This window comes from Cyprinus carpio, chromosome B16, assembly GCF_018340385.1.
Source record: "Cyprinus carpio isolate SPL01 chromosome B16, ASM1834038v1, whole genome shotgun sequence".
Classification (NCBI taxonomy): Eukaryota; Metazoa; Chordata; class Actinopteri; order Cypriniformes; family Cyprinidae; genus Cyprinus; species Cyprinus carpio.
Genome location: NC_056612.1, coordinates 24,352,460 through 24,368,872, shown reverse-complemented (window position 1 = coordinate 24,368,872; position 16,413 = coordinate 24,352,460). Strand labels below are relative to the sequence as shown.

Genomic DNA, 16,413 nt, shown 5'->3' with positions numbered 1-16,413 from the left:
ACAACATAAATATACTATGAGTAATGTAATGTCAGAAGCACAGGGGGAAACCACAATATAATACAAGTAAACTCATACGTAATAGTGTCTGCATAAGTCTAATAAAAATAGTGCTGATATTTCTGTTATATTAAAGTCTGGATTCAACCTTTTCAAGTGTCTGAGATGACCGAACACCTGTTGCCAACCCCTCAGAGCACTTCAGATGATGGCAACTCTGAACCAACACACAAACTAAGAAATTTTGCTATAAGTTTGATCGCAACATATAATCATTGGCATTAATAGTGTTCACCGTTTGTTTGAATACACGTCATTAACTAACTGCATGCTTTTTACTGTAGGTTTCTGCCTTATGGACATCACCTTGACATGGTCACCACTGATAAGCTACTCCTAAATATAATGTAGAAACTTTAATTTTCTGTGAAGCTGCTTTGCATTTGTATCGTGAAAAGCACTATACAAATAAACCTGAATTGAATATATTCACGCATACACTGGATCATCACATCGTATGATCAGTCTCCTCATTCTGAACAACTTTGCCTGTGAACCACTGCTGTCAATCAAATTTTTGTTTTGTTTTGTTTTTTTTAATCATTGATTTAGGTGGTTACAGGCTTGCTAAAAATTGTAATTTTTATCTTAAATACCTTGAAGTGCTTCAACCCTGATAATAGCTGCCTTTTCATACAACCGTGAGAGGTATTAAGAAGGTGTTCTTAATTACAACCTGTAATATAATTTAACAAACACATTTGGTGTTATGTATGTTATGAATATTTTAAATGTAATGATCAATTAATATGAGTTAATCTGAGGAATGATTTGGTAGGCCTATGTTTAATCTGGCTCAGTTCTATTTTCATGAAATTATGCATGCAGGACAATGATGTAATTTGATGGTTTCAAAATGCCAAAACCATTTCATTCTTTAAACAGTTGTTTATCAATTCATTAAGAGCACTTTTTCCTCTAAAATACAGGGAGGTTAAGTTTATAACCCATTATGTGATAAGTAAATGCAATGCTGGCAGAAGGAATGAGGAAAAAGATTAAAAAGAGGAAGATTCTCAAAACAATGCTTAGGTGTGGTGAAAAAATCCTCTTAATCCACCTGCAATTTCAGGTATTTCATCAGTAATACCTAAGTAAACTAAAAACTACAAGCTGATGCCTGCAGTCACACTGTATGAAGTTTGTGTCACTCCTCCCCTACAACCTACAACTCAGCTCCCATTTGCTGGCTACTTTCATCAGCACGTAAAAGACTGAACCAGAGTACAGTATTACATACACTGCTGCAGATCACAAGGCAAAGGAAATTACAATCAAAATCCAAGAAACCGAAGAATGGATCCCAGCCAGTTTTCCAATCAGCCTCCAGAAGCCTACAATTCATCTGAGAAATCAGGGATGCCTACAGCAGCACCACCAGCATACCAGCACAATCCTGCTGGATATCCTCCTTCCTTTCCAAACCAGCCGGTCCCCCAGGGCCCCTACACCCAGGGACCATATCCAGGACAGCCTGTGGTCACTGTGCAGCCTGCAGTTTTTGTGACTGCTGCTCCACTGGCTGATCCAGTGCCAGATTACCTGGGTTACTCCATCTTCACCATGCTGTGCTGCTGCTTACCTCTGGGCATCGCTGCGCTGATTTACTCCATCTCTGTAAGTATATTAGTTTCATTAAAATTTATTTAATTTCTTTAACATTTGTATAATCATAAACTATAAAACGGCATAACATGTTTGTAGAATTTAATAGAGTAATCATCAAAAGTTAATGATTACATTTGTTGTAATTATACAGCCTCTATCAATGGTTGGACAAAAAATCTATTTTTCTGCATTGTGGTTTGGAGAATGAATGGATGGATATTCTACACTGCCATTTATTTCTAGATGACAATATACATATTGTTAAACAAAACAAAAATCCAAATATCATCAAAATACGTTTTATGATTGGTACAATCTTTAAATTTGATATATTTTATTTTATCATAATATATATATATATATATATATATATATATATATATATATATATATATATATATATATATATATATTCTAAATAGGTATATATGATAAAATAAAATATATCAAATAAAAGATATTATGTGTGTGTGTGTGTGTGTGTGTGTGTGTGTGTGTGTGTGTGTGTGTGTGTGTGTGTGTGTGTGTGCGTGTCTGTGTGTGTGTGTGATATATATATATATATATATACACATATACTTATATAAATACATATATTATATATATATATATATATATATAAAAATCATAATATAATTAATATAATATAATATAATAATATAATTTTAATAACTAGATAAAAGTTGATACAGTTGACTTCTAAATAGGTGAGAGGCTTGTTAAAGCTTAAACTGTATTTGGGGTCACACAAATATGTAGGCATTACAAAAAATGATAAGATCTTTTCTGTAACTTCCCTAACTGAACAAGTATGTTTACAGCAGATATTGTTGCAGATTTCCTGTTAATTTCCTGTAAATGACTGCCAGTTGTAAAGATAAAGGTGTGGCATTGGAGACACCCTGAACAACAACTGAGTTTTAAGGGAATTTTTTTAACATTATATAAGTTATTATTACTATTGTACTGCAGTATAAATAACTTCACTGAAAGAAAAAACTAGGAAAACCATTTTTACTCAAAATTTGCTAGTAAATTTAACAACATATATTCAAGTCAAGGCTACACACAGGGCAGTTATAGGATTTTATCATCACCTCTCAATGACAATGTTTAGCAAGAAACCGCTGACTTATCGGTGCCTCTTTGTAAATCAGCAACACTATTACTATTAATTCAAAAGTAGCCTGCCACTTAAATTGGTACCATTTCAATAGAAAAAAATAATAAATTATGTTCTTATATTAAATGATAGTCTTTCTGCAGGCTATAGTTCACAAATCAGAAGGCTACTGTTTGACTAACATAATTGTCATTACATCATTTTTTAGAAGAATTACTGGTCAGGCCAGTAGACTGGGGACAGTGTTGAGAAAGTTACTTTGGAAATGTAATAGGTTACAGATTACAAGTTACCCTATTTAAAATGTAACTATTTCAATTACTTTATTAAAGTAATTTAACAGATAACATTTGATTTCTGATCACTTTTCTAAATTTCTAACAAATGTTTTCCACTGTTAATCATTTTCAGACATTTAAACCAGGCTTTAGCCTTACAGTAGTACTCAACACTGATTACTCTAAGACTTTTAAGCCTTCATCACTTGAATTAAGGTTATAATAATTAAATTTAATTTAAAGTACCACCACAAAAAAATTAGACTAGCACCTCTTTACTTTGAGATCATTCCGAGATTAATTTAACATCATAACAAGAAATAGTTTTAATAGCTATGATACTGTTTTTGAAATTAAATCTTTGCATAGCTATGATAGGAAACACTGGCATCTAACAATGCCTTGGGAAAAAAACAGTTAATCTTAAAAGGGGTCATATGACTTTTCTAAAAAGAACATTATTTTGTGTATTTGGTATAATACAATGTTTATGCAGTTTAAGGTTCATAAAACACATTATTTTCCACATACTGTACATTATTGTTGCTCCTCTATGCCCCGACTTTCTGAAATGCGTCGATTTTTACAAAGCTCATCATTCGTTGTGATTGGTTGAATTCCTCAAGCGTGTGATGGAAATGTTATGCCTCTTACCATACTGTGATGCTGTGTGTCCCGGCGCGACAAGACAAAACCAATGAAACCCATTACAAACGAGGCGTTTGTAGCATCTAGTGGGGACATAATTACTGATTATAATGACTTATACTGTTTTTTTACGTACTGCGTATCGCGCAACGTAAACATAAAATCCATGTCTGCATTTGTGATCGGAGAAACGAAAAACAACAAGCACTACTCTACACTGCTCAAAACTTGTGTTTGAATCATCAGTGGCAAATTCTTTAAATGTGAAAACATACTTACAAACTGTGAGTCAGAGGCGCCAGACTGTCATTGCAAAATTGGAATTGCCCCACAAATTATTATTCTTTAGAGCTGGTTGTCTTTAAAATACAAGTCTTGTGTAATCCCAGGCTATCTGTAATCAGATGCACATTTAAAACGGGAATATAATGTTATTTCAGTCACTTGTGTTTCATAAACACATAAACCTTTTTGGATTACAATCCACCATCAAAATGATAAATTTAATTATTCCAGCTGCTGTGTGAAAAGGCTATAAACGATCCACCACCTGCAGCATCCTCACATGCCAAATAGGATACTAGCCCAGACAACTTTTTTATGTTTAGTTTACAGATGTGATGTAATGACGCAGCGACATGCTTGAATTTCCCATGAAAACCTACCAATACCACTCAAATTGAAAACATTATTATAACCTTACCATTGTGAATCGACTAAGGTAAGGAGATAGTTTTGAACGCTGGCTGGTTATGTACTTGCTCAAAAATGGATTTCGGATTATTTTTAACAAAAAAAAAGTTACGGAATTTAGTTTTAAATTAACTCCTAAACTATAAAATTTCTATTTGTTGTTGAAATATATTCATTTACACTTAACAGATTTAAATTAATCACTAAATAATTAAGACATCACTAACAGATAAAGTTAAATATAATGAGTATATAGTCTAATATTTTGCGAAATGCTCTTCTCTAGAATTAATTTCTCTCGTGAACTAATATGCTGCGCACACTGATGACTTGCCTGAGGTAAGCTAAAATGCTATGTGACATTTTGTTTACAAGCTGCTTTATTGGTGATGTCTTTCCACAGTTGAAACACAGATCGAGCAATTATGTGAGGCATGAGATGTTCATTCATGTCTATTTCATGTTAAAACTAGTTGGTAAGGTAATTGGTAAGGGATGATCACGTTCACTTACACTTTTAAGTGAGGCATTTATACAGCGATCAGTCACACCACATCAAAGAGAATCAAAATAGAATTTATTGTTTGAATTTCCTGGGGGGAAAAATAGACAGAATTTGAAAGATGAGTAAGAAACTGTTACTTATCAAAAGTAACAATAGGCATATATAAAACTGGAAGTTTCTAATGAAGGTCCACTCTTGCAGTGGTTAAAAACACTGCTGTATTTGTTGTATTCGTGTATTGAATACAACATGCACATGCATATGTATTCACATGCATACCGAATAAAAGAACCGTACTGAAAATTTGCAATTTGCTGCAAACATAAATAAATGGCTTTACTTGTAGTACATTTAAATACAGTTTCAGTCTTTGTACACTGTACAAAATTTTATATTTAATTCAATGTGTTACTTATGGAAGCCTGTTTCCGCCATGTGATAAAAATATAATAAATAAAAATTTAAATAAATAAAAAGTGTAAGTGCAACTTTGTATCTTAAAATTCATTCTTTTTTCTGGCAAGTTTATTTCTCACAATTCTTTTATCTTGAAATATTTACTAGCAATTTCTGAGAACAAAAATGGTTGACATGATGTATTTCACAATTGTTTTCACAGACTCGAGATGCCTACTACTCAGGACAGCGAGAATTAGCAGAGAAGAACTCCAAAATGGCACGTACCCTAAATCACATCGGCCTTGGTATTGGCCTTGTTTTCATTGTATTGGTCATTATCACCCAGATTGTGATTTGGACTACTAGATAAAAGCTGTTAGAACTGACATGGTTGGATGCAGATTGCAAACAGATTTGTTTTTCTGTATTTTAAATGTTACTAGCACAATTTATCAGTACTCTAATATGCGTTAAGGCCTATTGTTGTATGTTTAAACCAATGAAGGCTACCACACAGTTGTCTTTAGGCTACTTCTGTAATGTGTTGTTCAGACTTTTTGCTTATGTTACATATCTTCTGTGCTGCTGTGCTAATTTTATATACAGAAATAAAACATAGCATATATGTGTACTTTTTTAGGTACATATGTACATAAATCTGTATGTCTGTCTATCTATCTTTTTTGTTGTTATTTAAAAACCACATTTATCATGCAGGAAGTGGTGCGTCTGGCAGTTAATCTGAGAGGATTGTACAACCCACGTATATATAGTATGTGTGTAATAGGTCTTCACGATTGAATATCTTTAAAGAAACTCCCAAACAATTTAACAATCTGAGGATAAATTAATAAACAAATAAATGACTATATGATTTGAGTTATTACCTACAGTATCTGAAACATTTTAAGAAATGAATGTCAAATGAATGAATGCCCACCCCCCAAGAGAGTACCACGACCACTGATCTATATATGACTATATTCTATATTATAGATCAGTGACCACGACGCACGCAAACAAGGCACAGCGCATGCGTATTCTACATCTGAGTCAGCAGCATCACACGCCTCGTGGAACTCGCGTGAACGGCAGCAGAGGCAGACTGGACGAAAAGAATTTGTTGAATAAAGTCATTATTTTTGTTTTGTTTGTGCACCAAAAGGATATATTCTCGTAGATTCGTAAAATTACGGTTGATCCACTGATGTCACATGGACTATTTTAACGATGTCCTTTTTCGGGACCTTGAACGTGGTAGTTCATTTTTTTAAACGATTTTTATTATACTAACACAGATGCTGTTATATTAAAACAACAATTAAACCATCCATGTTTTAATACAAGTAATCACTCTCCTCAGATTTAAGGATTCATACATGATGAATGCGCAACTGCAGTAACCCACAGCTGCCAAATCTCTACCCATATGCTTCCATACTGAACAACCCCCCACACGATAGGTGCTGAAGAAAAACTGTTAATACACAGCTTTCGTTTTGGAGCTTTGATGCAGTGGTGCAAATCGTGTGATGTTGAACTTATTTTATTTTGATTGTTTATTTTTTTTTTTTCTTTGTTTGTAGGGAGGTCAATAAATCATTAGTTAGTGTTTTTTTTAGTTTTTTATGAATGAAAGCCTTTTTTATGGTCACCGTTGTGACTGGTGGGATTAAATGGGTTAATAGTTATTTTTCTTCAGAAGTACAGGAAGCCGCAATTTCCCAAAATATGCTTCAGTTTGATGAAATAAGCTTCCTGATAGTTCATGTATCTTTTCAGAATAAACGTGAAACCACAAGGTGGCGCACTTTGTTTGTTGAAAACAGGGGTAAAGTTCTTGTCTCTCCTCCCCTACAAACCTACAACTCACCTCCCATTTGCTGACTGCCTTCATCAGTACAGACAAGCCTGCACCAGAAGTACATCTCAGCAGAGCACAAGGCAAAGGAAATTTAAATCAAAATCCAATAATCTGAACAATGGATCCCAGCCAGTCTTTTAATCAGCCTCCAGGGGCCTGGAATTCATCTGAAAAATCAGCGATGTTGTATCCTTCAGCACCACCACCATACCAGGCCAATCCTGCTGGATATCCTCCCTCCTTTCCAAGCCAGCCATTCCCCCAAGGCCCCTATGCCCAGGGGCCGTATCCAGGACAGCCTGTGGTTGCTGTACAGCCTGCAGTTTTTGTGACCGCCGCTCCACTGGCTAGTCAAGTGCCAGATTACTTGGGTTACTCTATTTTTACCATGCTGTGCTGCTTTTGGCCTCTGGGTATTGCTGCACTTATTTTCTCCTGCTCTGTAAGTATTAGTCCATGTGCTTTCCTTCTATATAATTTTAATTTTCTTTCATTTTAATTTTTAATTATGCTAGAATTTTAACTTTTAATTTTTAAAGTGTTTCTGTTATGAGCCTCAACAATTGATCATTATTCTTCCGTCATTCTCTGTGGTTTGGAGAATGAGTTGATGAATATATATATATATGTAAATAATAAAAAATCCCCCACATTGACAAGAAAAAAAATCCCCTACATTGATCCCATGCATTATGAGTGATGAGTGTATTTTTGAATACAGCAGTAATAACTAATACATTTATTGTACATGACATAGCACTTTCATGACTAAGATACAGTTGATTGCCAAGAAGGCTATGTAAGTCTGTTAAATAGCCTGTAAAAGTACTTGTGGTTACAATAATATGTAAATAAAACAAGTTCTTTCATGTAGCTGCCATGCACCACTGTTAAAGTGCGTGTACAATGTGTGTGTTTTTATGTTTTTTTGTTTGTTTTAAGTGAATGGGTCGTTTGTTGGGGGGGGTCGTGGCTGTGGAGATCTTCTAAAACAACAGATTTTTAAGAAAATATATGGGCATATATAGTTTTAGATTTAGTTATTTTTACTGTTACAGAGCTCAACAGATAATTTCAATGATTAAAAAAATAATAAAATAAAGAAAAACAAGGAAACTATTTTTAATTTAAAATTGCTAGAAAATTTAACAGCATGTTTTCAAGTAGGCTAAAGGCAACACATTAAATTTTTCATCTTAATGTGGTAAAACTGTGTGTCTTTACGCGTTAAAGAAATGTGGTGAAAACGGACGCCTTTCACCCAAAACCTAAAATTAACCCATGACGTACTCCCCCTCAATCCATCCAAATGTATGTGACTTTTTTCTTTAAGACAAATGCAATCGACATTATATTTAAAAAATGTCCTGGCACTTCTAAGCTTTATAATAGTAGTGAATGGTGGTCGAGATTTTGAAGCCCAAAAAGTGTATCCATCTATCAGATCTGGGGGGTTAATAAAGCCCTGAAGTGATGTAATGGTGTAAGAAAAACATTATAAATAAAAGAAAGACTTTCATATTTTTTTTTACGAGAAAATAAAATTTTCTACTTAAATTTGACACTTTGAAATAAACTTGAAAAAGAGGCAGAAAACTATTTTTTTTTTTTTAGGTTTTTTTTTTTTTAGGTTTTTTTTTTTTTTTTTAACAGTGTAGGTCACTACATGCAGGTTCTTCAGTTTAGGGTTAAGAACCATAAAATGGTTTTATGTGTGTAAAATATGTTGAGTTTTTAAGTTAATCTGAAGAGCTTGATTAATTGGCTTAGGTGCATTAGAACAGGGTTACTAATGGCAGACAGCTGTTTGAGGCCTCTATTTACACTCTGTCAACACAATAATGCAGCCTGATCTGGTCAAACTGATAGAAACGAATGGAAAGATTACAAAGCAAACAACTTAGAATGACGATCCACGAGCAAAAAATTTTTGTGAGCACTCATATCAGTTAAATTAGAAGTTTTCTGCAACCTTCAGGATTTAATGACCAATGGTCTGACAAGAATATTAATCATAATAATAGTAATTTGCACTAATACTAATAAATCAAATATGAAATGATAAGAATGTATGACATGTTGGTGTGACTTAGTTTAAATATATAAATTCAAACATGTTGTTTTGTTTTTCTTGTTGGTACAGCATAAATTTAGCATGAATAAATAGTATTTAATACAACCTAGAAACCTTCCATCAGATGAAAACAAAGCATTAAATGTTACTAAGAAAACCCATCCATAGAGTGGAGTTTGCCCCTTCCTTTGAGAACTCCCCCATCTGCCATTGGCTCAAAGAAACTCAGAATGAGAACAGAGGTGGCTGACACTGTGTTTCACAATTGTTATTACAGACTCGAAATGCCAACTTCTCAGGACAGCGAGAATTAGCAGGGAAGAACTCCAAAACGGCGCTCAACCTGAATCATGCTGCCCTTGGTACTGGCCTTATTATCATTGTACTGCTCATTATTGTCAATATTGTGTTTTGAGTTGACAAAATTCTCTGCATTGTAAACGCTGTTTGCTCAACGTGTCATTATAGCCTACTTACAACAAATGCTTTAAGGCAGATTATTGTATGTTTAGACTTTTTTGTGCATCTGTGCTGATTTGAGCTTTTTTACATAATGTTTTATTATGTAAGTACATGTACTGACATAAAATATATTCACTGACTATATCTTTCAAATGACTGTACATGAATTATTTTCTTACTCAAACACAACCACTATTAAAACTCTTTATGTACACATAATTTTGTCAGAACTGTTAAACTTAAGTTCAGAACCTCAAACAAACAAATGGCTAAATATCTATGCATTTGCACAGTAATAAAAAATGAAATACTTTCAAAATATGTCTGTGTTTTTTTTTTTTTTTTTTTCAGTTTTATAACCATCAATACAAAAGGTCAAAACTTTGGAATAACGTTGGAATAACTTAAACCAGCTAAGACTAGTCAACCAGCCTAAGCTGTTTTTAGCTGGGTTTTTACTAAAACAACTGGGTTTAGCTGGTTTTAACTGTATTAGTATAGAAACATGCAAACAACATGCTAGTAACTTACTAATCATGCTATAAACATGCTAGTAACATGCTAATCATGCCAGAAACAAGCTTGCAAATATGCTAGTAACATGCTAATCATGCTAGAAACATGCTTGCAACATGCTAGTAACTTGCTAATCATGTTACCAACATGCTATTAACATGCTCATCATACTAGAAACATGCTAGCAACATGCTAGTAACATGCTAATCATGCTAGAAAGTGCTAGTAATGTGCTACCCATGGTAACACCATGCTAGTTACATGCTATTAACTTGCTAATCATGTTAACAGCATGCTAGTAACTTCCTAATCATACTAAAAACATGCTAGAAACTTGATAAACATGTTAGAAACACGCTATTATTATGCTAGTCACAGCTAATCATGCTAAAATCATGATAGTAACATGCTAATCATGCTAGAATCATGCTAGCAACATGCTAGTAACTTGCTAATCATGTTGAAAACATGCTAGTAACTTGCTAATCATGCTTACAACATGCTAGTAACATGCTAGTAACTTGCTACCCGTGCTAACAAAATCACTTTGTGATCTGCTCTCTCCTTATGTCGTGTCTTCCGGTCTGTCACTCTGTAATGAGGATCAGGTGGGGCATAGGAGTTTTGATTCAGGATGCAGTTATCCCCCCTCTGCCTTTCATGGCATTTTTTTTTTTTCATTGCTGCATTGTTGCTCAGTCTTTCTCCATGCCCCAAAAGTATCGGGTGTCTCTTACAGGGGGTGGAGCTGCACATTCATTATTTTTCTTCTGGTCACAGCCATAATGTCTCTTTCTTCTCATTGTACTTTCCAGTCACCCACTGCCTTGTATTGGCAGTCATCCCAGAAGCCATCTGGTTTCATTTATGAAATTAGCCAATTCTGACCACATGCATATAAGCAATATGTGTTATTTTCAGTCATCTCGTGTAACTGTCCAAAATTTAAGGAATCTCATCTGGTTGACAATAGCAGTTCCTTATTTAATTTCAATAAAAGCAAGGTCTTCTTTGCAGAAAAAAAGAGCAAGCAATTTCTGTTTGTTGTGAGCACATCATAATTCTATAATCCTCTTAATCACATCAACATGACGTATTGTATTTTAACAGACTTGAATCTAGTTATAATGCATACAATTATATAACCATAGTCAAGAAAAAAAATTATTTTCTTCTTTTATTATAAGCAGCTCAAAACTTATGTTTAAATAGTCACTCAATCTTGTTCTCATTCATCACAATGCACAAGTTATTTTAGTTAACACAAACTAAAGTCTCAAACTCTGCAATGTGTCACATTTCAAGCTGCTCTCCAGGGATAACGGATACAACCTTCATAAATCTTAAGATAACAAGATGTAATACAAGCTGTATCTTTGCAGACATCTAGCATTATATTATTTATTAATTTAATCAATACAATTTTGTAGTGGCTCCCACATTTCATTTAAAGTATTGCTTTTAACTTTTCTGAGCCAATACGCAACTCAAATCATAAAAATCTCTTCAGCCATATTATCTAAATGCAGTTACATTGTCATCCATCTAATCCTAATTTTGGCTTTGTTGGTGACTGACAATGTTTTACCATGCTGTGCTGCTGTATGCCTCGGATCAGCTGCCCTTTTTTACTCCCTCACAGTAAGTATTAGTTCATATACCTGTCTTATACACTTCATTTAACATATACTGTACCTGTCTTTTGTATATACAGTATATTTATAGAGCATTCCGAAAGTATTCAGACCCTCTTCACATTTTCAGTTTTGTTATGTTGCAATCTGATATTACAATTATTTAAATTCATTTTTTTTTCTATTAATCTACACTCGGTACATCATAATGACAAAGTGAAAACAGAATTTTAGAAATGTCTGTACATAAATTAAAAAGAAAAAACTGAAATAACACATTTACATAAGTACTCAGTACTTAGTTGAAGCACCTTTGCAGCAATTACAGCCTCGAGTCTTTTTGGGTATGACTCAACAAGCGTTGCATCACTAGCCCTCACTCACAACTCTCTGAAGACTCGTTCACCCTGCCAGTGTCTCGCAGTGATCATTTTCATACCAGGGACGCTAAACATTCTTGCAAACGGTCTAAACTGAATTACACATGTCATGCAGGTATTTTCACGTGAGGAGTTTAACAGGAAATTAGTCATTCAGAGAACAAATTTTATTTTTGAACATGAGAAATTTACAGAAATCTGGACCTCGGTGGCCTGAAGCTTATTAAAAGTACAATTATGTACTCTGACTGCTGTCAGAACTGATTTTGTACCTTTAAATTAAAACAAAGGTCCACAGTTTTCATCTTAAGGACCATTTTCTGTACCTTGCAACCTTTTGTGCCAAATGCACCTTTAGGTACAGAAACAATACCCCTATTTTTCTGTCTGTACAGGCCACACATACTTTAAAAAAAAAATGTTAAACGTAAGTTCAAAACATAAATTATTCAAGCTATCAATCAATCAGCAATTTGCTACATTTCTAAAGAAATACTTTCCAAATATAAAAACAACAACATACTTTAAAACAGATGTAGCTGAACACCTTCATAGTCTTTCAGTTTTATCATCTATACAAAATGTAACAACTTCATTAATTTTATAGTGAATAATTTTGTACTGTAATGTAAACTTGGACCACATAATATATACTTGGGATGAATTCTCTAAACAGATTGGTGTATAATTAGGTCATTGACAGCATGCTTGCTGGGTGACAACCTTTGTGTTATGGAAGAATGAGCAGATGTGTATGAAACATAAGTATTATGAAAACATCCACATTTTTGTCCTGAGATTGAATTTTCCTGCGCTCCTCAAGTTGCATGTGGCTTCCACCAGGTGGCACTTGCAGTCATGCTGGAGAATTTACAAAAAGTTAAATCTATGCCAAAATCTTGTCACTCCTCAACTTACAAAACAACCCAACCTACCAGTCCCCTTAAGAGGAATGTGCCCAAATACAATCGATTAATCTTCACTGACTAGAGACAGACACTGTTCAGAGCTGCAGAAAAGCTAATTGCAGTTAAGAGAAACATGGATTCAAGAAAGCCTCCAACAGAGTGGAATTCATCTCAGAATCCACAAACAGATCAGCCTTTGCTTTCACTGCAGCAGGACCCTCCGGAGTACTCCGATGCTGGATTCTTTCCCTCTCACAGCAATCCCAGCAATTTCCAGCAATACGGAGCTCCGGTGGCATCTGGCCAGTACACTCCAGGGTCATATCTGGTGCAGAATGTGGTCACTGTGCAGCCTATGGCTGAAGTGTTCACTCCACTGGCCAATCCACTGCCAGATTACCTGGGCTACTCCATCTTTACCATGCTGTGCTGCTGTATGCCTCTGGGATCAGCTGCCCTTGTTTACTCCCTCACAGTAAGTATTAGTTCATATACCTGTCTTATACACTTCATTTTTCTATTAATCTACACTCCGTACCTCATAATGACAAAGTGAAAACAGAATTTTAGAAATGTCTGTAAATGTATTGAAAAGAAAAAAAAAAATGAAGTATTATGTTACTGAAATATTTTTGAATATTTATTTAGTACTTTTTTTAAGTACTTTTTTGAGGTTTTGAGGGACAGAGTTTTTTTTTTTTTGGGTATGATGGCTTTGCACACCTGGATTGCACACACCCAGTCAGGATCGTTTATTTACTGGTGATTTAACATCATGGATCGATGTTGATATTTTGATTGTAACTTTACATATTTAACGTTAATTTATAGGCCTTTTTTAACCCTTCTTCGTGCATTTACAAGAAACATTGTTCCAATGTTTTTTAATGTTAAAAAAATAAACACTGACAATATTTCAACCACATTTCAACATTAAATGTTACATCTACAGATGCATGCTCTTTCAAAGATTTAGCTTATTATTAACTATTCTTGACATGCTCAGATTATTTACAGCATGTGAAGTATGACAGATGCCTCTCAGTATATTTGTGCAACTCAAAAAAAAAAACAGATTTGTGCATTCCTGTAACTTTGGTTTATAGAGAAACCGGTAGTGCACCACAGAACAAAAAGGGGAATTTGTGTGTTAGTTTGTGTCTTGGTTACCCCTAATGAAAAGAAGTCACAAATATCTTCAGTTCATTCTTCCTTCCGCTGAAATGGGGTTTAACCTTATACTTACAACTATGAAAAAGTGTTTGCATAAAACAAGTAGGTTATTTATCAAAAAGTCTAGGTTTATTTCCTTCAACAAGTCAAAGCATGTAATGATGTTTGTTTGGAATGATGCCAGTTTTGATATTTAAACCGAAATTGCTGAACAAGTTCAAACTGGAAGAAGAGTTCAATATCTTTCTCACTGAACCCGCATGACTTGTTCTCCCAGTTAAATCTTTTGTGTAAATAGTTAAGGATTAATTTCATTTTGGATTTTGAAAGGCACTTCTTTGCCCTTAGGAAGGATTGGATAAGATAAATATCGCATATTTTCTTTGCTTCTTCTTGAAGAACGTAATTTTTTTTTTTTTTTCAGTTGACTGGTACTGCTTAGATAATACATTTCTACTAAATTTATTTGTAAACTGTTGACACAGAACAGATGTTTGAAGGGAATGTGGGATAGAAAAAGAATTCATTTGCTTTATTACAAGTCATTGTATGACTAGAATGATTTAAAAAGTTAATAATAAACAACTAAATAGCTCAATTTAACCAAATAGATGTCACCCGACTTTCTAGCAGATTAATCAAAGTACATTAATGCAGCTGTTTTATATTACAAATTTTATGAAATATTATGTTTTATGAAAAATAAAAAAGAGGCATTATCTAATTAAATATACAATTTTCACACATTTCCAGAACAGAAATTTGGACATTGAACAAATCAAGTTTCAAAATTCTTGATAGATTTTGTTGGTTTGTTAGTTGTTGTCGTTGTTTTACACAAAAAGGATTTAGTTTCGCTTTTTATTGATCCACAAATCAGAAAATACTGCAAATACAGAAAAAAAAATTAATTGTTTATAAGGAAAACCTCTCTGTAACCGGCCTTTAGAGTTTAAAGAAGTGGAGCTTCCTGGTTTAGTGTGTAAGAAAAATACTTTTTTTAGAAAACAGCCTTTAAAGATATGAATGATTTTCTCATTTCCATTTGTGTAATGTTTTCTTAGTGATTTTTTATCCTGACCTGTGAATCCCTTAAATGTAATTTTTATGCATGTTATTTAAGAAAGGTACTATAAAGGTAACATTGAAACATTAGTATTTTTTTTTTTTTTTACAGACTCGAGATGCTAACACATTTGGACACCAGCAAATAGCCAGCAGAAACTCCAGAATGGCACGCATCATCAACCATATCAGTGTTGCTGTTGGTCTAATCTTTGGTTTGATTTATACAGTCTGCATCATTCTTCCTTTTGTCGCATTTACACCCATTCATGGATTTAGACCATAATTGTAAGCAATCTCATGCAGGACACCAGAAAGTAGAAGATAGTGAGAGTTTTACAAACAGAAACACCTTATGTTTTAAATATAAGCGCATTTCTGGTTTTGCTTTTAAATGTTAGTGTTGCTCAAGTTATTTTTTGTGATAAAGCTTTTAGACATTTTACTGTATCTATGAGGAGCTCCATCTAGAGGACCAGTGAGGAAATATTCAGCATGTTTAATGTCACCAACTCCTCACCATATCATTGTTTATACACAATTAAAACACGCTTTTTAAAGTTAATTATTTTAATTAATGCTTTATTAACGTGAATCTAGCATCAATTTATATGTTTGTTTTTCTGCTTGTCTTTATATTACATAAAACTTGGAATAATCAATAACAAATGTTGGATGTCTATTTTAACTTTTACAAGAGTCTGTTTTTGCCGTGATACACTTACATTTTATTTTCTCTTGTTTTTAGTTTACTTGAGTAGTTTTGTATTCTAATTCATCATCAACTTCTTCTTCTTCTTACCTTTTTAAACTCATGGGTTCTCCAAGGTAGCAGTCTTTACAATTAAAGACCTCAAATAAAAAATAAAAAAATGTCTAGTAACTGTATTTATCTGTATTTATTGAGATTATACTTATCACAAAAAGCAGAATGTACAAGTTAATGAACAGAAATATCAAACCACAGTCTTGGCCAACAAATAATGTAATTCATAAATTATGTATATCTTGACAATATGATAA

The 16,413-nt window shown here is 33.6% G+C and overlaps 2 protein-coding genes across 2 annotated transcripts; both read left to right on the top strand.

Annotated features, from left to right (window-relative positions):
- Positions 1-1,203: 1,203 nt before the first annotated feature.
- Positions 1,204-5,977, top strand: LOC109087744 (trafficking regulator of GLUT4 1-like). The gene is made up of 2 exons (XM_042741652.1): positions 1,204-1,677; positions 5,535-5,977. Exons 1-2 carry the CDS (start codon positions 1,357-1,359, stop codon positions 5,682-5,684), a joined length of 471 nt encoding a protein of 156 aa, XP_042597586.1. The 5' UTR covers positions 1,204-1,356; the 3' UTR covers positions 5,685-5,977.
- Positions 5,978-7,182: 1,205 nt separating this feature from the next.
- Positions 7,183-10,033, top strand: LOC109087790 (proline-rich transmembrane protein 1-like). Its single transcript, XM_019101980.2, has 2 exons — positions 7,183-7,620; positions 9,530-10,033. The coding sequence occupies exons 1-2, from the start codon at positions 7,297-7,299 to the stop codon at positions 9,665-9,667; spliced, it is 462 nt and encodes a 153-aa protein (XP_018957525.1). The 5' UTR covers positions 7,183-7,296; the 3' UTR covers positions 9,668-10,033.
- Positions 10,034-16,413: the final 6,380 nt, after the last annotated feature.

Coding starts and splice junctions, on each gene's coding strand:
- LOC109087744 (XM_042741652.1), top strand. CDS start 1,357: ATGGATCCCAGCCAGTTTTCCAATCAGCCTCCAGAAGCCTACAATTCA. Junction 1,678..5,534: donor CGCTGATTTACTCCATCTCT/GTAAGTATATTA, acceptor TTGTTTTCACAG/ACTCGAGATGCCTACTACTC.
- LOC109087790 (XM_019101980.2), top strand. CDS start 7,297: ATGGATCCCAGCCAGTCTTTTAATCAGCCTCCAGGGGCCTGGAATTCA. Junction 7,621..9,529: donor CACTTATTTTCTCCTGCTCT/GTAAGTATTAGT, acceptor TTGTTATTACAG/ACTCGAAATGCCAACTTCTC.